Raw genomic sequence first — 26,633 nt, 5'->3', positions numbered from 1 at the left:
CTAACAATTTCCAAATAGAAATACACCACCATAAAAGTGTAACTCTAATAACTGCATATGACAATGCCACATTTAAATACCTACAGCTATCTGGCATTCCTTTGAAAATGAACATCTCATATCCTTAGTACAATAAACTTTGCCAGGCTCTGTTGAAAGCAACTTCTAACCACTTCATATCTAAAAAATTTTGACATACTGATATTTTCTAAACCTGCAGCAATAAGAAATGCATCAAACCAGTTGAGAACATTCCTTTAATAAATTCTTAAAAAAAAAAAATAGTGATGAGTTGTTTCTCTACAGTACTTATTACCAGTTTTCAAGTAGCATTTGAATTTAAATAAAAAAAGTCTCTAGGAGGTGAACATATGATAACGAAAAGTCATTATACAAAAGCTTTGCACAAAACATACTGAAATTACAGAGTAATGATCAAAATTAAGCAAGAGAAATATGATCCCAAACAAAATGTTCCATTTACTGAATAATTTCCGTGGAGTTGTGCTTGTCAGCTTCTGGAATATCTGTTAAGTGATGAAAAAAAGGACGACCATGAACACAGCCTTTATTTTCCTTTCCAAGCTGTTGCTTCATCCTGTAAATGGTGTTTTGTACATCTTCTTTTGACAAATGTAAGGGCAGCTGCCGAGCTAAACGTACTGCTTCTCCCTGTGGAAAGGAAAAACAAAACCAAAACCCCAATAATTTTAAAGTACCACTTTTTAACACATTAACCTGGGGCTACCAGAAAGCAGGAATTAAGCACTCACTGTTTAAAGGTCACTCTTCTCTTTTCTGCTGATACATATTCCGAATCCCAGAAACCCAAATGTAACTCTAAACATATCTTACTGGTCATTTCATGACACTTCTACAATGGCGTCACACACAGTCAGTCTCCTGGTCATGTCTGCACTCTTTTTCTTTTAGGGTCCACTTTTGCAAGATGCTTTGTGTTTCTGAATATCTTATTTCCTGTTGGCACCAGTATCAGCTGGAGATGTTTACCAGTTCACAAGACACATTCTACACCACAAACTTTACAACTAACATAAATTAAGTGAAACAGTCAGCTAAACAAAGTTTTAAAAAAACTATAGTGAAATTTTAGATTAATGCTGTATTAACTATTTTGCATCCAGTTATCTCACAATACTAGAAAGCAGAAGTGACTGCTAAATACAGTTACTGAAGCTCCCATCCTCAAAGAAACAAGCAACTTCAAAAAGAAGTTGTCAGGTTTTTTGTTTCCTCCTCCAAGACGGGCCTTCCTGCCTTCTCTTCTGTACTTCAGTAACGTTGCCTAGACAGAAATGGATGTGGCATACAGTCTCCCTTCACATTGTACAAACCTGAAGCAGCGTTCATAACGTTTTAATCTGAATCTTCTCATTCTGTCTGTCTGGGGTTTTCTCCCACTCTTCCAAATGGAAAAGAGATCCCTGTGGGCTATTCTCTACCTAGGAAGGCTGCTTCTTTAACCATTACCCTGTTCTTACTTCTGGGCCTACCAAAAGACAGCAAAAGCTGCAGACATGCTGCCTGCTCAAACATGAAACTTATGATAAAAGTTGCAATTCTGAACATGACAGTGAATGGCATTTCCAGTGTTTACCCCTCAGAATGGTCAAAAACCTCAGTGCTTATTTTTATAGTTTTTTTTTTTCATGACGGCAAGCCATATACTTCCTAGTTAATATGTATTTTACAGCTACTGTTACTGCTGCACATGCATCTTCTTTCTAACAGTTCCTCACAGGATCATCATTGCTCTTAATATACCTTCGTTTCATAATCTCTTGATATATATCTTTATATGTGTGTCTGTGTGTGTGTATATCTATATGTATCTCTGTATATAGATATACACACACACACACGTATGTTTGTATGCGGGTGTATCTCTCTCTCTCTCTAAACAAATTCCATTCCACTCAATCTGACTGATGGGTATTTGTAAGTAAAGGAAATAAAGCTTCCGCCTCCAAACCAAGTTACAAATCATTCCTGTTTCAACACTTAACTTATCCCTTCTTTAAGCTTCTTTCATGAGTGCACGAGAAAGGTTCAGTATACACAACAGAATCACTCGCTCCAAAGGCAGCTGTAAACTTACTGCCCCAAAAAGACAGGGAAAGATTTGTATAATAAATGTTTAAAAGATAAAACACACATTCTGTGTAAATGCCTAGGTCCCATTTTGAAGTAGCCAGATTCAGGAAAGCACATTAGCAAATGCTTAAGTAAGAAGAGACTTAACATATATTTTGGTAACCTTTTTGAACAGAGATTTTAAGAATTGGGATTAAAAGATAGCATTAACGAAACATCTAGACAAGAAGTGATAGAAAACTACTACTGTTAGTTACTCCAGCTTTAACTAGTACCACATATATTAGTTGCCTCTGAAACTGCACTCCTATTATTGTCTCTGGGTGGATGATTTTATCTATTTGCATATCAAATATTAACAAGAGTCATTCCAGTTCCAACTGTTGCATAACAACTTCTGTGAGAAAACAGATTCAAGATTCTTTTACTCAAGTACCGTATTTCTGGCAACTAATAATACTGGCTGCTTGTGAAGAACACATGGCCTCCTCTCTGTCAGTGCACTGCAGAACTTAGTCACTATTGCATTGAACAGGGTGGACTTATAAGATTGTCAGTATGTGCTTCCTTTAACTACAGAAGTTATTGATGTTAACTAAATACAAGCATTTGCAGAGGCATATGGGGTTCACTGTATGTGAGACTTCATTTTTTACTTCAATGTCTTAATTCCAGTGACAGCTTGCTTTTCTGGCAAAAAAAGTTTCCATTTGTCTCTCTCTGCCCTTTCTTTGAATGAATCATAGGAATTTTTCTTCTTTAAGTGGAAATGGTGCACTTTCTGATTTTCACGATGTACATCTCATTGAGGTTTACATGAGAATTCAGCTTCAATTAACGCCTACTTTTCATAAACTATTACTTTAAATCATTTTATGACTTCTTCATAGATTTATTTATAAAGGAGTTAAATCTTGATGACTGTTCTGGATTCAACTGCCTTCTAGACTTTGTAAAGCAATTTTATGGCAGTTCTGTATTCTAACATGGAGAAATGCCTTTCTAGTCTGAAAACTGCCTATATAGAAACACTTTGTGAACATCAGCTTTCAGCATGTATTATATCACGTCGGGACGACTGCTTTTGGCTATGTCTGATGGAAGTATTTTGGTAAGCAATGCAGAACCCATACACCTCAGAGAGGATATGACAGTCTCCTTTTCAAAAGGAACTTCTGTTTAGAACAGAACTACATTAATTAAAACAGAAAGCTGAAGAAATATTTTCAAGCTGTTTAAGGATTCATTATAAGCTCAGCTGGCCAATACTTAAAAGAAAACTTCTGTCTTACCTCCAAGTAATTTATTACTTTGAGAGGTCTACATTCATATACTTCCTTTGCATTTCCATTAACTACTGCATTCAAAATTTCTTTCAAATCAGAAATACCATAATATGGCAGACAATTTGTGATCCCTTCTATTTCCAGATGACTTTCTGTAGCTGAAGCACCTGAAGACACAAAAACAAAACAGTAATTCATACACTGCTTTGATTTCTATTCTGGAGCAATTCAGAGAAAATTAAACTGATGTAAAATCACTTGGTAAATTAGTCTCACAAACTCAATAAAATTAGGAAACTTTTTTTGCTCCTCCCTTGGAGTGAAAAGCATTTATTTGTCCCATGTTTCATTATGATGATGTGTGCCTATTCACATCACAAATGTCTCAGCTTATTTTAATTCAAATCCTAGCAGGTACTGTTTAAATGCTTAAAACATTTTGCAGCATTCCTTTAATTAAAGCTTCTATGGCTTTAATTAAACATACATGAAATTAAAGTAGAAGCTAGTAATAAAATACAATTTAGTTTGAAAAAAATTAAAACAGTGTTGGAACTATTTCCTATTTAATTGGTTTAAACATCTGTAGAGTTCAAATGTTATCTTAACAAATTCAGCTTCTACTGAAATAAAAAGCGTTTTTTTCTCTTACAACAGCAGAGGAAGAACTCAAGCCCATATAACTAAAGGCTCTGTGACAGACTTCTTACTATCACTCATATATCACATCACTGCTGCAGCAGGTACCACTCTGAACAGGAATGATGAATAAAACATTTCAACAACCTTCCCAACAAAATATCTCTTCAATCTTTGAGGTGTGACAGATTTCACTTCTTATTCACACTACTTGCAAAAAATTTGAATGAAGTTGCTACTGTACAGCTAACTTTTCTTCCACTCCCAGTCAGAAGCAAGTTCTCTAGGGGTCAGGCTCACATATCCTCGTGCAGTCCTTCAGAGCTCCTCTCATTCATGTTGGGTGCACAGAAATCTCAACTCAACCCGCATGGCTACCTTCCCTTTTCCCCCCACTACAAGTCTAAGAAGTAAAGAGCTTCAGGAGAGCATTGAAGAACGCAATTCATAATGAAAATAAATCCACTCTTGTGTAATGGCCCCAGGTAGGATAAATTACATTCAGCCTGAGTCACGAATGGTTTTTGCAAAGTCAGAAAAGCTGGAGACAAAGTTTGCTACAAAGTGGATTAAACTAGCAAACCGTGATAAGGGATCATTCATGTTCCTAATACAAACAACAATGTGAAAGATTTCAGAAGTCAGAGAAAATATATATGCAATATAAGTCACCACAATGTACTTTCATTAGCTAGTTATCCATGACCAGGCACTGTTTATTTGACAGTTTTATTAAATAAGAGCACAGATGAACAGGAGGACTGTGCAGGTTGAAAATTTTTCTAAATATGGATGTGTCACCAGGTAAATAACGCTGTTGGGCCTTTTCAAGCTTCATGGCAAGAGATAATTTGACCAGAGTGGGAATTTGATACAGGGAGCACCCTCCCCCCACCCCAAAAATCACGACCTCCTTCCAGCTACATATTTAACTGCTTTAAATTTGAAACTTTATTTCCTTTTTCACCCCGCATTGTCTTCCTTCTCTTTTTCGAGCTGTCTTTCCCTAATCGTGGCCAGCAAAAACAGACATATTTTTTACGTACTGCTGTAACCCTGTGATCAGATTCAGCTTAAACTATCTGAAAGTTCGCCAGTTATTAAAGGTGAGATAAGATGATGTACTATGCCAATACTTCCCCACGGAAAAGGCTGCCAGTAAGAGACAGGAGCAAAAGATAAAGTCTGTTTTTAATCTTCTTCAGCTCTTTTCTCTTCATTTTTATCCCAATTTTGCTTTAATGAAAGACTAGATTTGAGTAACTGTTCCAGAGCATTTGATTATGCTGCCTTCTCTCTAAAATGAGAACTTAGTCTATCTGACCACCTTTCAATAATTACCTCTCTATATGCTACCAAAGACTGTATTTCCAGTGCTTCCTCTTAAAAGTTCATGACAATGAAGTTCTGGATTTGCAAAACATTTCCTTTTTTTTTTTTTCAAATCCAGTAAACCAATCATATGTGCTTGCTAACGAGACTGCTAATGCTCAATACTCTTCAGTTCTACCAACAGCAATTTTCCTGTCCACTAATTTTGGCAGCCAGATTTGACTTCACCATACTGCTCATTAATTTGAAAGTCAAAGGGGGCTTTAAAGACTCTAACATAAGAACAAACAATACAAATCCTGGCTAAGAGAAGTTTTCTCCTTTGGTATTTCTGTTTGTGTGTCATTCTTCTTTCCTGCTTACATTCTTTAGACTGCAAAGTAGTCCACTGCATGCTGATTAACATATATTTATCTGCAAGTCTTTGCAGGAATTCTGATATTGGCAACATTTGATGATATGAGCAGATGTCAGAGCCTCAGTGTACTTATTAATTTATGACAAAATATACATTAAGATTTTTGAGTATTCAAACAGCAGCCTTCAAGCAGTTTCCATCGTAGTTTCTATGAAATGCTTTGCAACTTTGCAACTGCAAAAAAAAAAAATTTGCAAAATATTTCTGTGAACAAATAAACTAGCTTTCAATTGTCTAAAAATGTGGATTTCTCATTGCTACAAATTTCCCCTTTCTCTTTCCAAACAAAGCATTCACAATCATCTTTGGATAATTCCTTCCTGATGGCCAGGAAAAATTGTTCTCTTCCAGCTGCCACCTAGATTAGGTGACACTATAAGACTATCTATCTTCCAGTCTATGGTCAAAATCAAACTGAAATTAAGTAGCAGCATGATTTTCCACTGGTCGGTGACAAGAGCTGAGGCAGCTTATATTATCAAGGAAGATGGGTTATTTATCTATTACTGCTCTTTGAGGCCTTGTAAGCACATTCTTTGTATATGTTGCGTACATGTAGTCTATCAGGCAGACAATTCTACCCTAAAAGCCTACCTCGGAGCATGGCCCAATGCCTACCATTGTTACAAAAACAGGTAAGACGTGTTCCTTGCTCTCAGTTCCTTTCCAGCCAAGAATTCACCTCTCTCTCTAGGACTTTCACAAAGGCAAACAGACAGATGTGCAGTGAAGGCACATATAACAAACACATCTTAAGAAGAACTGGACAGAAAAGTAATCCATCTTACTTCTTGAAATGCTTCTCTGATGTAGGGGTCATTGCAAGCTATACCCAGCAAACAAATGCCTGGCAGATCCCAGAATACTGAGTTAAGTAAAAGCAAACACACTGCTCTCCCAAAGGTAGCATCGCTTGAAGCCTCAGTAAGGCCAGAACATGAGGGGGCGGGAGGGCAGTGGAAGACAGACTGGAGCTCAGCGTCACAGCTTTGCAAATCACAACAACTGGCACGTTCCACAAAGAAACCATTGATTTTGCCTAACTAACATGCTTACAGCAAGAAGCTTTTTCTGAGCTATTTCACAACATGTTTTTCACTGTCAGCTATCCAGAGAAAAATCTAGTTGAAAATTCCTTAGACTGCTGAGCAATGAATATAAAGAGAAACAAGGAGACATTAAAAAAGATCTTAGTCTACCAAAACAAGAAGATAGGGCACGTCCAAGATCTAGGATACTTGGAACGACATTGGCTGAAGTCATACAGAAACTTTGAACAATATGGAGCAAAGGTAAATTACATTCCTGTCTTACAACAAGAGAGCATTCAAAGGACAGACTTATCCTCAAATGAAACAATAGGCAAGTAAGGCCTGAAACTCTCACACTCTTGTAAAAATAACTATCCAAAGGCTGCATTTGTGAAAAAGGAAAACATTGCCAAAAGTTCAAACAGTTTTCCCACCAAAATGACAGAATAAGAACAGAACTCCATGTGGAACAGAGTCCTTGTTAGAAAGAACAGGCCTAGTTAGACCTTTCAAAAACCTACTAGGAGTAGTGCATCTGGTATCACATGGTGCCATGGGGTTCAGGGTGAGGCATGTCCGTGCTATGCCTGTGAGAAAGACTCCTGGTAGGTTAGAGTAACTGAAGTTCAGAACCACCCCACTAGCTAAAAGGTCTTGGCCATTAAAGAGTATAGTTGTATTTCTACAAATTCCAAGCACTGTGAGGGAATAAGATTCAATTTCCGAGTATTAATCCCAAGACCTGCCCAATTTAGTGCAAGACTAATGAATTAATTTTTTTTATCCTAAGAGAGAAGTTGTCCCTTACAGACAAGTCATCCAAGTAAGGAAAAACCAATACTACGTGGGTTGGGGTTTTTTTTCCCAAGTAAGAAACTATCAGAATCAAAATCTTTATAAAAAGTTCCTCTGTGCCATAACTTGCCAAAAGGTAGGAATTTAAACTGTGAAGAAGCATCTTTAACAAAGACCAGTTGAGATGCAAGCCCAACACAACAAGGGAATTAACCAAAGTCACCTTCCAAATTAATGCAGCTGTTCAGATTTGCTTGTTATTAAATAAACAGTCAGTCCTGTAAAACACCCCCCACACCAAGAGGAAATAAGGAATGAATCTATGGTCCTATATTCAAGTCATTATATACTCACCTAGGAAACAGTCCTAGTGAGGTGCTCAATACCAAAGCAAGAGGTCTTGTGTTCCAGATTAACATCTGAGTATTATGAGTAGACTCAATATACGATAATAGGCAGCAATACTCAGGGTCCTTCTCTTCTCCTTTGTCAGAATATGTGTGGAGATTTAAAGAAATAATCAATGCAACCTACTAGACTGACAGTCCTCTTCAGAGATCACCATGGGTCAAGGAAAGCCCCTTCTTCTGTAGCCAAAACTGCCAAACATCGAATTGGAGCAGCTAAGTTTCCTTTGTTCTTGTTTTGGAAGGTATCTTAGAGCTACCGATGGCATCACAGACTTATCCACATGGATCAACAGAAAGGCTTGTTATTTTGCAAGAAGAAATTACCAGAAATACCACTTTCACATTCAAATTCTAAGCTGAAGAAATGGAACCTTTGCTTGTGACATAAAAGAGGATGTCTCTGTCAGAAGAAGGAAATTTTCTAACTACAGAAAATAAAACTCTTAACCCAGGATGAAGAAGGAAGCCATGCACTAGTGGCTATTAATAAGAAATCAACCAGTAGCAGAAAGGAACATCTAATATGACCATGTCAAGGTTGAAGTCCCAAAGGAAAGCATAGGCCTTCAAATACACTACAGTGGACCCTGACAGCAAGAAAGAGTTGATAGTTCAGTTGAGAAACAGTAAATACTAGGACTGATCTAATTCACCCAAAAAGTTGGGGAAAAATGAGTTATAAAGGTATGTGCACAGAGAATGGGGTTCAGTTGTGCTCCTATGGATGCTGCTAAGGTGAAACTCTCCAGCTACCGTGGGTTAAGTGCACATTTGCATTCTGGACACCTCTCCACAGCAAGATGTGACTTTATCATCCACCATGCAACATGGCAACCCCTGTCCCAAAAAATTAACAATATATCCTGAAGAAACAAAACTTTCCTGAGGCAACTTCTAGTTCAACAACACCTGAATGCCCCCCTTTCAGGCTGTGTCTGAGTTTCAAAAAAACCCACAAAAATTGACACTGAATTCAGACAGCAAACAAAAAAAAAATCCTTCTATAAGGACAGTGAAGAATGTTTTATGAGATGAACTTTTTCTCTCATGAGTTGAGAAATCCTACAGAACGCTCAGGTCTAAGTGGGACAAATCAATCCTGGTCTGCAGGTCACTTTCCGTAAAGATTATACAACAAGAATCTATAAATTAAAGAACCTCAAACTGCATAGTGAAATTCCCAGAGAAGGACACATAAGGACTGTTAATAATTAATAACTATGTTTCTAAAAATCAGCTTTAATTAGTATTTGTAGAAGACTAGCATATGTGTAGAAGATAGCATATTTCAGGGATGAGTTTAAGAAAAAAAGAAAAAAGAGGGACTGATGAAGTATTAAATAAAAATCCTTGGGTCAGTTGGAAAAAAGTCTGGGAGAAATTCCATTTGCTTGCTGGTATTTCTACCTTCATCTGCAATGGTATGCTCTTCTAATAACAGAGGCTGTAACTGCTATAATGTCATCAGCAGAAGCTTATAAACATGACTGACAAGCCTCAGATGTTATTAACATTTCATTCAAGTAGTTAAAGTGTAAGACTGGAACAAAGAACTGAATTAGATTCCCAGTCTTCATATGGGCTAGCCTTATGGTACTGATCAAGTCTATGACCACGGTTCGTCGACCCATATAGTACATATAAAGCATTTTTACTTTCACTAACTGTAAGCCAAATGAGAACAGTTTCATCACAAGACTTCATTTCCTTAATTTTCATACTTAGGAACACAGGATTGGAAGACTGTTACTACTTCGCAGTTACTGTGTCGAGTCCCTTGCTGTTATATTGTACAATTCTGCTCTTAAACTAATCAAGCTATCTTAAAACTAGTTTCCCATCTCCAGTACCACAAGATTGGTCAACAACTCTCCTCCGTTGTTGCCTAGAAACTGTCTTCAAATTTTCACATTCAATTTATTCACATCCAGTTTACATTAATTAGATTTTGAGCAAACTTACAATATCAGGAGGTGGCGAAAAAAAAGTATGTGAGCAAAAAGGCTAAGCAACAATCCCTTTCTCCCATCGTTGTCTAGAGACACATCATAGACTTCCTCAGCTTTTGATTTGCTAGGCTGAATAAACCTTTTAAGAGCTGCCTCTTACAATATGCACTTTATTCACCTAATCATTCAATCTAAGATTATTACCACGAACACCTCTTCTACAAAGTTTTTGCTATTTATGTAGGGATTTAGCCAGTCAGAAAGAAGTTTCCTTGTTTTTGCTGTGCATGATTCAGTAAAGAAAACTGCTTAGGCTCTGTTCTTCCCAAGAGTCAGCCTCTGAGTGAAGGAGTTGCTCTACATTGCTTTTTTGTACCTACCCTTAAAAGATCCCATATGTTACAGTAGATCTGTCATCACTGTACATATGTGGGGATCTGTAACACATGAAGCTATAGCATTTCTAACAGCTCTTATAGTGAATCTTTTCTCTGAGCTGTCAGCTAGGTACTACCCCCAAAGATGTTCACTTTTCTTGGAATTCTGCTAGAGAAATCCTGATCCGCAGAACCTACCCTGACTGGGTTGCCCCTGGTTTTCCAACAGCATCCCTTTAAATCGTTCTTCAGAAAAATGTATAAATATTTGATCTCTCTTGCTAAGGTAAAAGGATCTTATATGAAACAGATTTATTCTGTGATCAACATAGAGGCATTGAAAAGTAGGCTGTCTCAAAAAAAGTTCGTATCGAACTCTATCAAAAGGTGTGACGGTGATCCTGTCACCCTCTCTTTACTGGCCCCTTTGGGCTCTGTGTTACAGCTCTGATGTGAAAGTAAGTCAATAACCAGATCCAGCTCCTTACTGGACCTCCTCAACTGCTCAACAGCAGAGGAGTAGTCAGCTAAAGCACGTACTCGCAGAATCTTCTGCAAGTAGGTATCACCTTGGAAGAAGCTGCCAGGACTAAGGAATTCTCATCAGTTTAATCTAAATTTGTCAGAATGGCAAGGATATCGACATCCAGCATTTTGAGAAAAGAAAAAAAAAAAAAAAAGTCAGGAAAATGTGGATTTCAGAGCATTCTTTGAAATACTATTAAAGTTTTCTGTTCAGTTATCAGTTTCCATTACTCAATGTTCTATGTAGAAGATTACATTCTTTGCCAAGTAATAAAATCTCAATGTTAAGGAAAGCAGGATGTTAGTGCTTTAAATGATAAGGCGATGTAGAATAACATGATCTACATTAACAATCATTTAAATCATTAAATCAGAAGAAACAAGCCACAATACCACTAAAAGATTTTAAACCCATCATACCTTCTATCACTTTTATCTGGAATCCATTTGCTACAAGCCTTGGATCTGACAAATAACCTGATCCATTGAAACGCTGGTAATCCTTCTGCATTTTATAAAGAGCAGCCATATACTGAGATCCACCAGTAAGACTGGAAAAAAAAAATATCCCCAATGCGTTAAAAACCAAAATCCTTAATGTGAAAATGTGAGAAAAATACAGAAAAAAGTAGTAAGTGATGAGGAATGATCAAGATTTTTAAAAGTATTCTGAAAAAGCAATTTGTTTAAAGAAACAAAATAGCAACTATTCACGTATCTTAAAGGGTGACCAAGTTTAGACATATAATAATAATTACATCAGCCATTCCCTAATCCATGGGGGAAGGTTAGCTAGAGTGAAGTCGTGAAACATTTAATTTTCTTCTGGGGGAAGAAATTTGTCTTTGCTGCATTACCAATGAAACTGGTCAAAATTCATACTTATTTCAAATGGAGTATGACGAGGCCTGCTCATTACTATAAGGTAGAAGTATACAAAACATAAAATCTGTTCTTACAGATAAACGAACGTACAAATAATCACAGAATTAGCAAACAGGGCCTCACCAGAGTTCACTGTAAATAATTATCAAATGATACTTGAAATAACATACAAATTCTCGCTCAATTGTACTATACCTGTCCGTTAACACAATTGACTTGTCCAGTTTCTCTACTGGAAGCTTATGATTCATCAATAATCTTTTACATAGCAGGGCTTCTTCCAATCTATATGGATTCAGCAACATTAGCTTTTTTTCAGTAGCAAATATCCAGACATCAGGAAAACTCTGACGACGGATCAGGAAAAGCTCGTGTTCATCTGAATCATTTTTCTTGTGTCTCTGAAGCTGATGTCTACAGGAACTCAGAGAAAAAGGCACTGTCACAATTTTCATAGGCTGTTCAGGTTTCCGCTTCTTTTCAATTTGAGCATGAAATATCTTGTCAAGCTTCTGCTGGTCTGATGGGGAAGTCTTCAGCTTGGGTTTCTGTTTTTCTGCCTCCTTTGTTGGTCGGGGCACTGTCTGTCCCATAGCTTTCTTGACCTCTCTGTTGTACCGTTCCAGGTCTTTAGCAGCTTTTACTTCATAACTTAAAAAAGAAAACAAACCAGTAGCATAATCAGATAAGAAACCCCAAACCCCAACTCCTAACATACTAAAACAAAAGGCAAGGTAGCCATTTTGACAGACAAGAACAACTCCCATGGTTCATTCAAGTAGCCGCATCAATATGTTTTCCACTATGACAGAGATGGAAGGACATTGGGGACTGTGCCCATATTACATTACCCTTTGAAGATGATGAGTTGGAAATTTTCCTTCATCACGACAGCCAGCAAAACCTGAATTACTGAAGGGGGAGGAGTAGACTGCATCATACAAAGAGCTACAGCAAGTTGCTTTTGACCTCAGTCCCAAAGACTATGTTTAGTTCGCAATCAGATATATAGTTTTGGAAGGAGTTTTGTCACAGACACATCCAGCCCAATTCACGAAGTCATTTAAGCTTCTAGAGCTCTACAGATTTCAAGGGGGGTCCATGTGGTTAGGTAGGAGTTTGGAGTCTAAATAATTTCATAAGCCTGAGGCTTTACTTTATATAAAGAAGTACATTTGATTTCAAATGGCCTAAAATTAGCCACATGAATAAAAAGCGTGAGAATACAGAATAGATACGATTATCACAGAATTCTGTAACTAATAAACTTAGAGATTTTTCAAAAAGTACTCAATAATGAACTACTAAATGCTGTCTAAACGGTTAAAACATTACTACATACTAAATCTCTACAACCTGAATGGATTCTTAATGAGTTTACAAATGTCAGGAAAATAGCTAAACTTTTATAGATGCCAGGTTTATACTTGCCTACTGCATACGAATCTTACTTTTTTGAAGGCCAAAATGATTTGCTGAACTCCCTCTTTTTGCCCTTATTTGATATTCTGAATTCTAGCAGGTAATTCAAACCGGTCCAATCTTCAATAAAAAAAAGTAGTACTATCCTATGTAAGTATTGGAAATAAGTATTTTAGCTGGGCATATTTATTTATTGCTACTTGCTGAACAGTTTGATTCAATTATGTGTATGCACGCTGGAAAATTAAGGTCAACAAAAGGGTCACCATTTGCAATTAATTATGATGTGCTAGCATTCACATATGGTACCAATATTTAGTTAACTAAAAAAGTCAGCTTAAATAGTTTCTTGCAATAAATCATGTCCTAGAAAATATGGAGTAAATGTTAAGATAAAAAACATCTGCTCCTTTTAAAATGAATGGATGAAATCACTTGAACAGAATTTTTTTTTATCCCAAATATTTATAGCTTTGACCAGATCAATAAATACTTTGTATTGAATAGACCCAATTGTAATACAGGAGAATATTTAACTATAAGAGAACTGAGCTTTCAGTGATACACTGATAATCCAAAACAAAAACACTTCCAAAGAAAGTCCAACTTGCCTGTCATTTTAGGCTACCAGCAGAAAAATTCTAGCCTTACAAGCTTTGATTGTGAGGGTTTTGCAAAGTCATATACATCATTATTAGTGATTTGCTCAGAATCAAAGAAAACAGCAGGTTACAAACTACGAGGGAACACCTTTGCCTTTCCAAAAATCCTTCCACAGAGGCAAGTATAATCAACAAGTGCTACAGTAACAGTTTCTTCTCTGCTTTGTGAATTAAGACTGTGAAGTTAGGATCCTTTCTTGAAGCTCCAAAACCTAAAGCCAAGGAAATTTGGAAAACTGGGTGTAACGAGGGAAGTGGAAGACTAGAATGAAGTCTAGTTTCAAAGGCAGCTTTGGTTTAACTAGAAAAATGGATCCACCATTTATTATTTTCCCCTTGCATCTGAAACCCAAATGAAATATTTAGCATATAACAAAAACCTTTTAATATAAGGTCTCTCAGACCTTACAAGACAAATAATCTGAATTTGACTATTTGGAGAAAACTCTGACTGGAAATGGCCATTTGTGTACATTCATACGTGTCCAGAATAGAGAGGTTACATTCTGAATGTAATACGTCTCAGCATCAGCCTCTTCACGTAATGAAACCAAATCAACTCAAACTACCACCACGAGTAAGTATTACACACTACTTCTGTGTTTCCTTCGTGAACAGGAAAATAAAAAAAGCTTTTAACTGCCCATATCAGCTTTTCACAGTCATCTTCTGAAATGCATAGGTTTCAGGTGACTAGCACTGTTTCCTAGGAGTGGACAGTATGGGCCTACTATTATCAAGCATTGGAACAGGCTGCCCAGGGAAGTGTTGAGTCACTATCCCTGGAGGTATTTAAAAGACGTGTAGATGTGGCACTTAGGGACATGGCTTAGAGGTGGACTTGGCAGTGTTAGGTTTACGGTTGGACTCGATGATCTTAAAGGCCTTTTCCAACCTAAATGATTCTATGATTCTATTATGACTGAAGAGATGTTGGGGACAAGCAACAGTATGGAAGGATTGATACCAATTATTAATAACATTATTCATGATTACTGTCTGGCAATATATTAATGGAGCTGGATGGATGGCCAACGACCAGATGGTACCACCAAATGACCTCCATCCAAAGGAAAGAGAACTTGTTAACTAAAAGGTTAAAATACAGTAAAAAAGATTTTTTCTGGAATTGCTAAGCAAGCATATTCACCCCAATGTGAAGGAGCTGCAAATAATGCGTACACACACACACACACAAGCCATGAGATGCATGGAAAGTTTATCAGGCAATAAAAAGCTACCACACATGAGCTAGTTACTACTAGCCACTAATGACTGTCTATGTGCTCGCTCTTACCTGTCAACAGACAGCAAAGGCCACGCTACCTGAAGTAACGTTTCTCTCAAGGTACAAATATACTCATGAAGAATTACTGTAGAGCGCTGACAAGATAATTTGTTAGCCTCATGATAATGTGTGTAGCTCTGAACCTTTCCTACACCTTCAGGATAACTACTGCTGCCACTGTCATGGCACTTGGAGGGATTTCTCCCACTCCTACCTGAGCATGATATGCGAGAAATATTAAGGCCAGAAACATACACAAGCTGTATTAAGTAAGAGCAGAGTGAGTGCAAGAAATTAAATCCTTGCTTTGCAAAGCAGGGGGATATACGATGCTGCCAACATGGACATGCATGGAAGCTTTCCTCTTCTATTATAACCTAAAGACCATAACATTTTACATTCCGGTTGAGTAATAAATGCTGGCTTGTTTTGAAAAGGTTATCCTATGTCACTATGAGACATCTGTTGGTTGTACTGCTCCCAAAAGGGATTTAAGCTCATTTAGACCTGCTGGAGGAGCCACAGAAAGAAACAGAGATGCTGAAGCCAAGCACACCCATTGTAACATAAATGCGTGACTTTATCACAGAAGGATGGAGGACTAGAGCCCAGGAAAAATGGTGTCTTGCCAGCAACGTTGCATGAAGTTGGAGGCATAGTGTGCTCAGAACTGCGGCACTTTGGCTGCCCTGTTGTATATGCATTTGTTGTTACCTCTAGGTGGCCCAATTTATCCAGAGTATCTGGTAGGCAAGACTTATGTTCTCTGCCAGACATACAACAATTCTTCTGGATTGTTGCCTTGGAGGAAAAGATGTCTGTGTATCTCTTCCTCTTTGTCATTTTCTGAGGCAATTTTAAAAGATTAAAAGCAGAAAAGAGGTACACCAAAGCTGAAATGTATGGCTACAACTAGCGGTAAATTTTTCATTCACTTCAACATCCACTGGACCATACTGCTTTCATTCCTACATATAAGGAAAACTTCATTACCAGAGGGGTCTCCTTCCTGAACTAATACAAAGTTAATCTGTAGGCACACTTTTAAACATAACAGTTGTACCAGGAAAGCAACCATGAAATCTCAAAAGCTAAAGCAGAGCAAATTAAAATTTTCTGAAACAGCTGGCAGAACCTTTTGTTTCATTTCATTAAAAGCATGAATATAATCAGAGTAGATTTCTAATATTACATTAATATTTCTGCTAATGCAGAGACGGACAAAACACTCTCATGTATGGTTTTATGATCATGGCATGTTGCTTGCTTAGTGAGCTTTAAATTAGGTAAATCAGAAGCTAGATAAAAAGGTTTTACTTAACTCTGAAATAGCTGGTATTCAGAACAACGCAGATGTTTTCAAAGTCAAGAAGTCAAGGAAAACACAGATATATTAACAGTAATTCACTAGGTATAGCTTCTCTTCACCATTTTCCCAGTCAAATCTCTCATTAGTGTTAAAATTACACTGTTTTGACTAGTATAATTTCCTTTTCAGTGGTCTTTCTTAATTCCCCTCTCCTTGCTTCCATAACATGAAGAAAACACATTTTCACACCACTTCCAATGAGTTTGTTCTTCAGAACCAAAATTTCATTTCCCAAACTGTCTGCTACAAATCACAATATGCATTCAAATCATTACATGTAAAACTATTGAAGAACTACTTCCATTTTCCTCATTTGTATGATGCCCTACAGTGTTTTATATTTTATAAAATTACAAACAAAATGTGGAAGGTTTGGTGTTTTTTTTTTTTAAACTGTCTCAGAATGTCTCAAAATCTGTTATTTTAATCCATCTTTTACCGTAATACAAGTTCCACATAAAGGACAACATATACCTAATATTTTAACTAATCCAACCCCTGCTCCAAATTAGGCTAAAATATTTCCCTTACTTGCAGATGGATTTCAAAAACTCATTGACAATTCATCTTAGAAAACTATGGAATTTAACTATTCATATTTTAATCTAAAAAGAGATTTGGTTTTGACTGAAACAGATTAAAATTCAAACTGTACTATACTCTCTGAACCAGCACTGGAATAGCTGTTTAGGGGAAAAAGAAATTCCTAGTGTCATTTGACTGGGTTTTATAAATACAATTCTGAGGTAGCCTGGGTTGTGATACGTACTAAATTTAGAGGAAAGGAGTTTACCAAATGTTCGAGTACTAAAGATCCTGAAAAAGAATTCCCACTTTGTAGCAATAAAAAAGAACTGTTGGTTGGAAAAAGCTCTGGAGGAACTATACGGTGCCTCGTCCATCACCATACTCATTTTCACTGACAGTGCATCGGGTGCGACAATATACAGGCAGCCCTTAGAAAACAGAAGTTTGTAGGATTCAAACAGTACAATTTCTTGCCTGTTATCTCTAAATAACAATTCAGCAAAACTGTCCCTACCTAACTGCTGCATGGCACAGTGGCAAAATGAGTAACTCAAATCAGCAGTGCACGTATGCACACAGAAAAAGATGACAACTCAAAATATTGATGCTGATCTTGAAAAGCCAAAAATAATTTTCTGCTCTATTTTTTCATAACTAACTGGGAAGTTACAATTTTTTTAATTCACTACAGGTGACTCATTGGTAACTACCAGATTTAGAAGCAAGAAAGCCTGAAAACTTACTTTCTTTTTTCCTCTTCGTTCAAATTCTTCCACTGCTCTTCAATTTTCAGCAGGATGTCCTCCATGCTGGTCTTTGGATTATCAGTTACCAATTTTGGACGACATTCTTGAGTGAAAAATCCAATTGCAGACTTCGGTTTCCTTATTATTCTACTACTAATTAAGTCATAAGCCGTCACGTGACCAAATTTATCACTTATCACATTTCTTTTCTTTACGCTTTGATTTGAGATTTGTGAATCATCGCTTTGTTCACCAGTATGTTCATTTTGCTTATTAATTGTTCCTCCAACTTCAGGAATCAAAATCTTAACAGGTTCCAGGTTGTCTCCTAGACGGTCTTTAAATCCACTTCCCATACTCCAATTATCAGCAGAGATTTCAGGTAAGTCTTTAGGGACTAAGGCTTCCTCAATTTTTTCTATTTCGTCAATATTATCAGAACTCAAAGGATGCTCATCAGCTTTTTTAGACTTGGGGTCCACGGGAACACTGTTACTTTGAATATCGGTCATATTCTGTCCATTCTGTTCCTTCTCACACAATAAATTTAAGGAACTGTCTGGAAAGGCATCACTCTTAGAAACCTCTTTTTTGTCCAGGCGACTATGTACATTATCACCACAAAACGTCTGATGATTTAAGCAGATCTCTGTGTTTTTTCCTGCTTGACAGTTTTGCACATCACTGCTGAATGAAAGGAATGAAGTATGAGCACGTAGATCATCGTTTCCAGATGGTCCCATTTCATTAACAACCACATCTGTTTGTTCTGTTCTATGAACAAACATGTCTTCTGAGGTAACATCTGTTTTATTACTTTCACCAGGGACTGTAGCAGGTAGTGGCCCATACAGTGATTTCAACACATTTTCAACAGCAAGTAAGACAGATTCCTGGAAGAAAAAAAAAAAAAACAAAACAACAAAACCAAACAGAAAAGCCACATGCACAAGCACACCTGAAAAAGTAACTGACAGATATTGAGAATATAGAACAATAAGCAAAGTGATCTTATTCAGAATATTTTTCAGACAAATCTGGACAGATTATTGCATTTCAGTTGTTCACACATGCTCAAAAAGACTCTGAACTGGACACCTTTAGCCTCAAGTATTTTGTGATAGGTATTCTGCTTCACTGGTTTACTCTGATATCACAACACCGATTAACCGCTTTCTTTATAGCAGGGTACTAACTGCTTAAACCAGTATCAGATAAAGCTATTCCCACCTAATATGGAGTTAGAAGCTTATAGTCAAGACAGATGCACCAACAACATCCCATTTCATGTAACCGTGTTTCTGTAGGTGCTTTTATGGTGCATGCTTCCAAGACAGCTTTGCGCCAAATGATGGAAATGAAAAAGAAAAAAAAACCCAACCCACAAAATAAAAGAAAAAAGAAAAACCAACCCTTTTTCTAATGCTGAAGGAAAGTTTTAAACTGGATCCAATGTGAGAATGCTGTGTTAATTTTCATACAAGTGACATTTAACAGGCAGTATATTTACGAGATTAACATAGACAAATACAAAAACTTTCAGTGAAGAAGAGGATTAACATACTGGTGTGACTACCTACATTCACACTGAATAACCTATGTGGCCGCCTTAATTTATGTGGCACTGTTTTTCATATGAAGTGCTAATAAATGAAAGTGACTCTATGGAAATTTATCACTATACAGCCTCTAAAACACGGACATATACGGTCTAAATTTCAGGTCTTGATAGTATGAACAGGATATTCTGAAACTTAAGTGATGTCAACAATAATCTATGCACACAATGGCAAAATATTGCATTGACCAGAAATCAACTCCCCCCCTGCCCCCACCTTAATGTATGTGGCATTTAAAAAGTGATTACTTAGTGTAATATGAAGTTAAGCATGAGATTTATGTAGGGACACACCTCATAATTCCATTTAGCTTCTCTCACTATAAAGCCATCTGAAAACAAAGTGATACACATATATCTGACAGTGTAAAAATGATCTTTGAAATCAACTGGGAAATTAATTTTGAATCATCTTCCACTTAGCCTGTTCAATATTTTTCAAACAAAACAGTCCTGTGATAAAGGCAAGCTATCATGCAACTAAAAAAAAATAAAAAAAATAAAAAAAATCAGTGGCACTGTTTACCTTCAAACATTTCAGTAGTCCCAGAAGCCCTTATTATGCTTACATAAGTAAAAGGTTGACAACTCAAAAACAGATTAAAATCTTAGTTACCTTATAATGCAGTAAAACTTGAGTTTTATCAGGTGTTAAATTCACATCCACAGCAGAGGCAGGTACAGTAATATTCAAAAAGAAAACAGGATATAAACGAGTACAGTCCTTGTGCGTCACCAGACTGTAGTACTGTCGAATTAACTACAGATTGATTTAATAAAGAGATGTCAGTAAGGGCAATAAAATAGACACAAAGGCACAGAAACAAAATTTGACATTATAAAAGCATAACTGGTTTGTTAGGGTTTTTTTAAAGTTAAAGGAATGCTAAGAAGGTCCTCGTGGGTATACATGTATGCCGGAACAATTACCAATTACCACACAGTAATTGGTGGCTTCCACATCTTCACAGCTAAATTAAAAAAAAAACAAACAACCCACAATTCCAAGACACTAGTGGTAGCTACTTTGACCTTCTGAATGAATGCATTGATCACACTTGGAAGAAAAGATATGATATGCCCAAATTGGACTGCAACTCCAATACTTACTTCCTCAATCAACACAAATACTATTATTTGTTTGCTTTTTAAAGAAAATCTACTTATATAGCATGCAACTACACTGCTGTCTCTTTCAGCCACACTAAAGTCTGTCTGAGAAAATAGCACCTGCACCACAGACCTGCCCTCTTCCCAGAACAGGATTAATTTGTTCCTTTTATTGACCCAATTGTAAATTTATAGCTTTTCTCAAACTCTGCTTGCCCTTACTATTTTCTCTAGAATCCTCCCAAAAACTCCTCCAAAAGACTACAAAATTATTTAGTTGTTTCAGAATTTTGGTCTCATTAACTAGAAGATCAAATAAAGATCCTTGCATTTCCCTCTAGTATCAGGGATCCTTCAACAGACATACAAACTGGAGAAAAGAATATGTTAACGAGACAAAAAAAATTGAAAGCGTAAAAAATGAAGAGCTGCTGCAGATTAAATTTTAAATTTTTAATTAATTTTTAATTATTAAATATTGTTTAAATAACATTAAATTTATTTAAATATTTTCAAGTTATTTTAACCTTAATATTCCCACAGCCTGTCCTCAGCTGGCACTGAACTATAGTAATGAGAGGTCCACCAGCACTTCTTCCCCATACATAGCATGGAGATAAAAGTAAGTGATCTATAGCTTGTTTTCCAAACCTATCAAAGTGTACTCTTACAGATGTATTGTTATCCTCACCTGGCCAAAAAAAAACAATTAAAAAACTGCAAAAGAAAGAAGAAAAAAAAAAAAAGGCAGCAGAAGACTATCACTTGCACAACTACAAGAACAGCCCTAAATGAAGGGCAAAGTATTTTTACTTTGTATGATAGTACTCTGAATCCCACCTTGAATCTAGGCCTCCGCGCTCTGGTTAAAAAGCTGTCTCTGTCATGGGATTCAAGCTGAGCTTTGAACTCCCAGAAGAACCAGGCACATCAAATATTGCATGGAGATGGATTAGCCTTATCTGGCACTTAACGTACCAACACAAGTTCAGGGTTTACATCTACAAAGCTTTGCTTGCCAACTGAAATTACTTCATTGTCTCCACTTTAAAACCTACACGTACAATTTGGCATGAACATGATTTTCTTTTCTGGGGAGGGCAAGGATTAGGACAGCAAGGCTGCTCCAAGTGAGGTGCTGCAAGGTTCAGTAGTGTGAGAAACCCAAGAGTATCAAATTCTGCCTACACAATGCCTAGCTGTAGCCAATGCTGCTGCACTATCACTTTCATTTTTATCCAATGCATACACAAATTTAAAGGGAAAGTATGCGTATTTGCTTGATAAGTCCACAGCAAGAAGTGGACAAAATCAAAAATTTATTTTCAGAAGAATTCTCTTACAAGAAACTACATAAAGTTCCCCCATGGAAAACTGCACAGGTGTTTTTCTGCAGGCTAACACAAAGAAAGAATCAGCTATTCTGGTCTCTCGCATAGAGTATCTGAAATTACATTTTTTTTAAACGGCCATAAACATAACCTCCAGCTCTGTGGTTGTAAGTGACTGCAGCAAATGGAACAGAACTGAGGCACCAGGAGCATCAGACTTGTGGAAGACATTTCTGTTGTAAATGCTAGTATCTTCACCTGTAATACCCCAGTTATTTTACGTGGGAAAAAGGTTGTAGATTGCATAGGTGTCTCTGTCCTCAAAGAAGTCACCTTTCTATTCCTTGAATAAAAAGCTAGAGGATCTTACCTTCAGTATTTCCTTCTGATGAACTGGACGATTATTTATAAAAACAAAACTCCTTTCTGAACTTGAAAGGCTTGTCAAAGAACTGTCTGACTCAGCTTTTGGGAGAAATCCAGAAAGATTTATCTGCAATGATAAACAAATACAGTGCAAAAGTCTTTTAAAGAGAACCCCAAAAAGGTTTTTTTAGAGGTGAGATATTAAAATGAAATTATACAGGAGTCCAAGTCATTCAAACGCATACATTGCTTCTTGAAAGTTATGATACAAAAAAAAAAAAAGCACTTGAAAAAAAAAAAAAGAGGTTGAGAAGGATGGGTTTGTATCTATTTTCCTTGATCAATTTATTGAGAAATTTCCCATTTGGACTGCCAGTTGCACCAGGTTGCTGTCTGCAGCTGAGGGCTGCGGAGAGCAACACCAGCCAGCTTTAGGCTGGGTGACCGTAGGGTTGCCAACTTAACCCCTGTACAAGCTAAAGGCACGCACTGCTGCCCAACCTGGTGAAGGCAGTAGTGAATTACCCCTACGGGGAAAGTCCAAAACACACAATCCCTCACTTTCAACATGCAGGACACCTTAAATAGCCTGTCATAGGGCATTTATTCAGGGCACCTAAATTTACCTACACCACCTGTATCCAAATCATCTGACTCTCAAGAGTGCTGAGCACCCACGATTCACAGACTGCAGCAGAACCTGTGAGCACACAGCGCTGCCAAGGAGCCTTGGAAAATCACACAATTCGAGTACCTAACATTAACTCCAAGTTTTAAGATTTTTCTGTTGAGATTCTTTAGCTTAGTTTTTTTTAGGTCAAAATGAGGCCGATGACTTGTGCTGCCTGTCCCATCACCTCCCCCTCTCCCCCACCAAGCAACTTTGAAACTGTTGGATCGATTTCAATTCAATCTGATGAAGAAGCAGAAATCCCAAAGATATTGTATTTCCACAATTTCTGTGGTAACTGACAGCTGTTTGGAGAGGAGAGCCTCAAGATAATGACCTTACTGAGGAAAAGGCAATTGTAACTTTTCAAAAGCCAGGATCATCAGCATGTAAAAACTGACATGCCGACCAGTCCACATACTGCCCCACACATTGCCCCATTGCCACTTGCCCAAACTAATAGGTGAAGGAACACTGGGGCATCGTGAGGATGGAGATTTTGGAGATGTGGGAAAGTTTGGAGAATGTCCTGGTAGCAGGGTGGATCACTGAACACAGAAATCAGACCTCGTTAGCTTTGCTTTTGGCAGAACCACTTGTATTTACTAAAATCCAAATTATCATGCATTTGAAACGGAATTTAAAATCCCTGGGATTTGGCCCATCCTTCCCATTCATCTACGTCATGCCAGCTATCTGCTCATGTGCTGCTCCCTTATTCCCTCTTGACCTTGTAATAAGCATTCTGTGCTAAAGCTGGAGTGTTCTGGTCAGCAACGTCGCACATAACCAAACACCACTGGTCAAGTAAAAGAGGTGTCAAATATCTGTTGGATGATTATCAGAAAACAACATGCAGCACTTCTAGATTTTTATTCTGCAACTTTAGCACATCCTCTCTGAATGTCCCTCCTCTACGCTTCAAGCTCCTTTTCTAATTCCCAAATATTTGTACAAGTCTTTCACTTCAAACAATATTTTTATATACAGACAACATTAAAGCAAAACTGAAAGTCTCTAAATAACTCATTTAAGAAGTTGCCAGATTTAGAAATGGCTGACTGCTGTTACTATTTAAAGCCACGTAAAATATCAGTATGCTCATTAAAAGCTAGCAACAATTTCTAAAACGTCTTAATTATTAGAATTTTCATATACAAAAGTATACGAAGTATAAAGACAAAATTACAGAGACTGGAAAATATTACAGAATTTTTGCTTTTAAGTTAGATCAACTGTTTTCAAAATTAATACTTTAATAAAAAAAACTTATATATGTATTAAAATATAGCTGTGTTGAGTGGACAGCAGAATGTCTTTCTTAAGTACTTATCTTTTTCCCAGTAGCATGTGTATCTGCTAAACTTAACCTCCACAGAAAAAGAAGAGACTAGGAAAATTTCCTGTGTGAAAGTTTTCAGCCAAAATATATCCATCCATTTACAAGACTGGGGATGTGAAAAGCATAGATGCTGTTTTGTACATGTAAAAAGTTGTGTCAATTCTTTATTTTCTTAGTTTTCTTTTTATTTTACAAGTAGCTCCTGAGTTTGCATGCTTTGGAGTCAGCTTGAAATGTGTTCTTGTTTCATTCAGTCCTCATAATGGAGATGTTTTAAAGAAGGCCAGTCTTTAAAACCCCTGGATCACTTGTTACAGAAGTTTTAACTCTGCAGTTAGCAAGGTACAGCTTACAGAAAGTTGTTTATAGCAAGATTAGTTTTGTCTTCAGAGTAGACTTTGCAGCAAAGGAGTATAAAGCTACACAATGAACAAGTAGGAAAGGAAAAGAATTAAAGAGCTGCCCTCTGAATGAGGCATGGACCTAATGGGAAGGAAAAAAGCAGCGTATGCCCTGCCATTAAATACCTACCCCAATACCAGCACACAAGGGAGAAAGAAAGGGTTACGCAGGCAACCTTAATTCTGTCATTTCATAGTGTTTGGCTGCTTAATTTAGAAACGTCCATGGTTTCTGAACGTAGATTTGTGCATGAGCAATATGCATGGATCACTTATACACCTATAAGTGATGCACGTGGTATTTTACACACTATTTAGAGACAGAGAGAGATGGAATGTTCCCCAACTTCTATTCAAGGAGTATGGATGCCTCATGATATAGCAGAGAGGTAATGTGAGAACCTGAGTGCCTCCTTGAAGCTAGTCCCTTCTAAATACCCCCATGTCTTCCTTTCGGAGCCCCCTGCACTTGCCCTGTGGGGCACATCCAACCTGCATTCAGGTAAGAATCACTCTGGATGTTCTGTTCAGACGTAAGCAACTAAAACTTTGTAAACTACAAGAAGCAACTTTGTTTTTTCCCCCCTCATTTCCCTGCAAATGTATACTACAAGCATTCTGACAAACTCAAGATTTAAGTCTGAATAATGCTATTAAATTTTAATACATATATATATATTCAGACTTTAATAAAGTCTAAAGAATGCTATTAAACACACCTTACCATGCTGAATGCAGCATGGCAAGGTGTGTTTAATAGCCACTGTGACTTTACAGATGGTGATTCATCTCATCTATATGACTGGTCAAGATTTATTACTACAAGATACAGGAAAATGCAACTTTGAAGGATCAGCAGTAGCAAGACTCCCCTTTATAAGAATATCTCCAACAAAAATGGAAGTAGAGTAAAAAATTTTTTGAAAATATTAGACAAAGGAGATTATCATGGGCAATTCCCTCAATTTCAACAGGGGCAAAGAAAGTCAAGTGCACTGAATTTTTTGAAAACTAACTAGTATTTCCTTGAAATGTATGTTTATGTTCTAAGTATGCTGTTTCTTTTGCTGCTCAGGTGCCCCTCACTGAAATTGAGGTGATATTCTTTAAAGTATAAGGCTAAGAGGCCACGAGGATGAGAATGATATAAATGCTTAGATATTAATCAGAGCACAACCTGCCTGTGGGCCAGGAATCCCAACTCAGACAGCTCTGAGCAATCAGCAATTCTGCATTTGTCATCACAACTGTTTTTACTGCCATTTGATCAGTGCCACGTGAGTCCTCACTAGATGATTCTTGGAGTGGATTTTCAATCACCAAACCAATTAATTTTACAGAGAGGACAGTAACAGAATCAAATGCATTAATCAGATGTCAATCTGGAGATAATATTCTCTTTTTCAAAGTCTCCTTCTTTTTGAATATTGATTTAGCTCTCTTCTTTGACAGGCTTTAAGTGGATTCGGGAGAAGGAAGTTTAAACTCACCTCAGGATCTTCACAGCAGTGTTGAAAAGGTACCATACTGCCCATAACGGCTGTTCCCAGAACTGACATACAGGCCATTTTGTGATCTGACACCCTGGTCTTCTGCCAAATAACTGCCTGAAACAAATGGCACAGAGTCAAATTTTTGACATTATATTTGTTGAACTCAAGTCATGTCTATGAACATGCATATGCAACTGCACACATACTGTATATGTAACATTCTGTACTTTGACCCTCTTACGTTTGCAACTTTCAGTGTTAACACACACGATATGGTACTTTTTGGCATGCCTTCTCATATTGTATTACTTATTTAGACTCGTAGCGATTGGAAAATTAAGCAAAGCTTGTATTTATGGACGTTACACGGCTAATCTGGACTTCTGCACCTGAAACAATTGTTAAAAACAAATCAATAAAAATACTACTTCTCCTCTTAGATATATAGCAGTAGGCTTTGTGTTTTTACCGAGCTTATAAATTGAGTTTATGACATGTCTCTGGCATGGTGGTCAACATTTGAAG

General features: G+C 37.1%; 1 protein-coding gene across 4 annotated transcripts in view; it reads right to left on the bottom strand.

Annotated features, from left to right (window-relative positions):
- Window positions 1–245: 245 nt before the first annotated feature.
- The window catches only part of PMS1 (PMS1 homolog 1, mismatch repair system component), a 49,200-nt gene continuing 22,812 nt past the window's right edge, over window positions 246–26,633 (bottom strand). For 3 of the 4 annotated variants that reach the window (XM_076342208.1, XM_076342213.1, XM_076342209.1), the window contains exons 6-13: window positions 26,106–26,222; window positions 22,207–22,329; window positions 20,012–20,155; window positions 17,775–18,670; window positions 11,958–12,413; window positions 11,298–11,428; window positions 3,408–3,568; window positions 246–672 (exon numbers count right to left, since the gene is read on the bottom strand). In XM_076342208.1, the coding sequence (XP_076198323.1) occupies window positions 481–672; window positions 3,408–3,568; window positions 11,298–11,428; window positions 11,958–12,413; window positions 17,775–18,670; window positions 20,012–20,155; window positions 22,207–22,329; window positions 26,106–26,222 (2,220 nt within the window). In that variant the 3' untranslated portion in view covers window positions 246–480. The remainder of the gene's footprint in view (window positions 673–3,407; window positions 3,569–11,297; window positions 11,429–11,957; window positions 12,414–17,774; window positions 18,671–20,011; window positions 20,156–22,206; window positions 22,330–26,105; window positions 26,223–26,633) is intronic. The other variant, XM_076342210.1, reaches the window with a different exon arrangement.

This window comes from Aptenodytes patagonicus, chromosome 6, assembly GCF_965638725.1.
Source record: "Aptenodytes patagonicus chromosome 6, bAptPat1.pri.cur, whole genome shotgun sequence".
Lineage (NCBI taxonomy): Eukaryota > Metazoa > Chordata > Aves > Sphenisciformes > Spheniscidae > Aptenodytes > Aptenodytes patagonicus.
The sequence above is the reverse complement of the archived record's forward strand: the minus strand, read 5'-3'. Positions and strand labels throughout refer to the sequence as shown.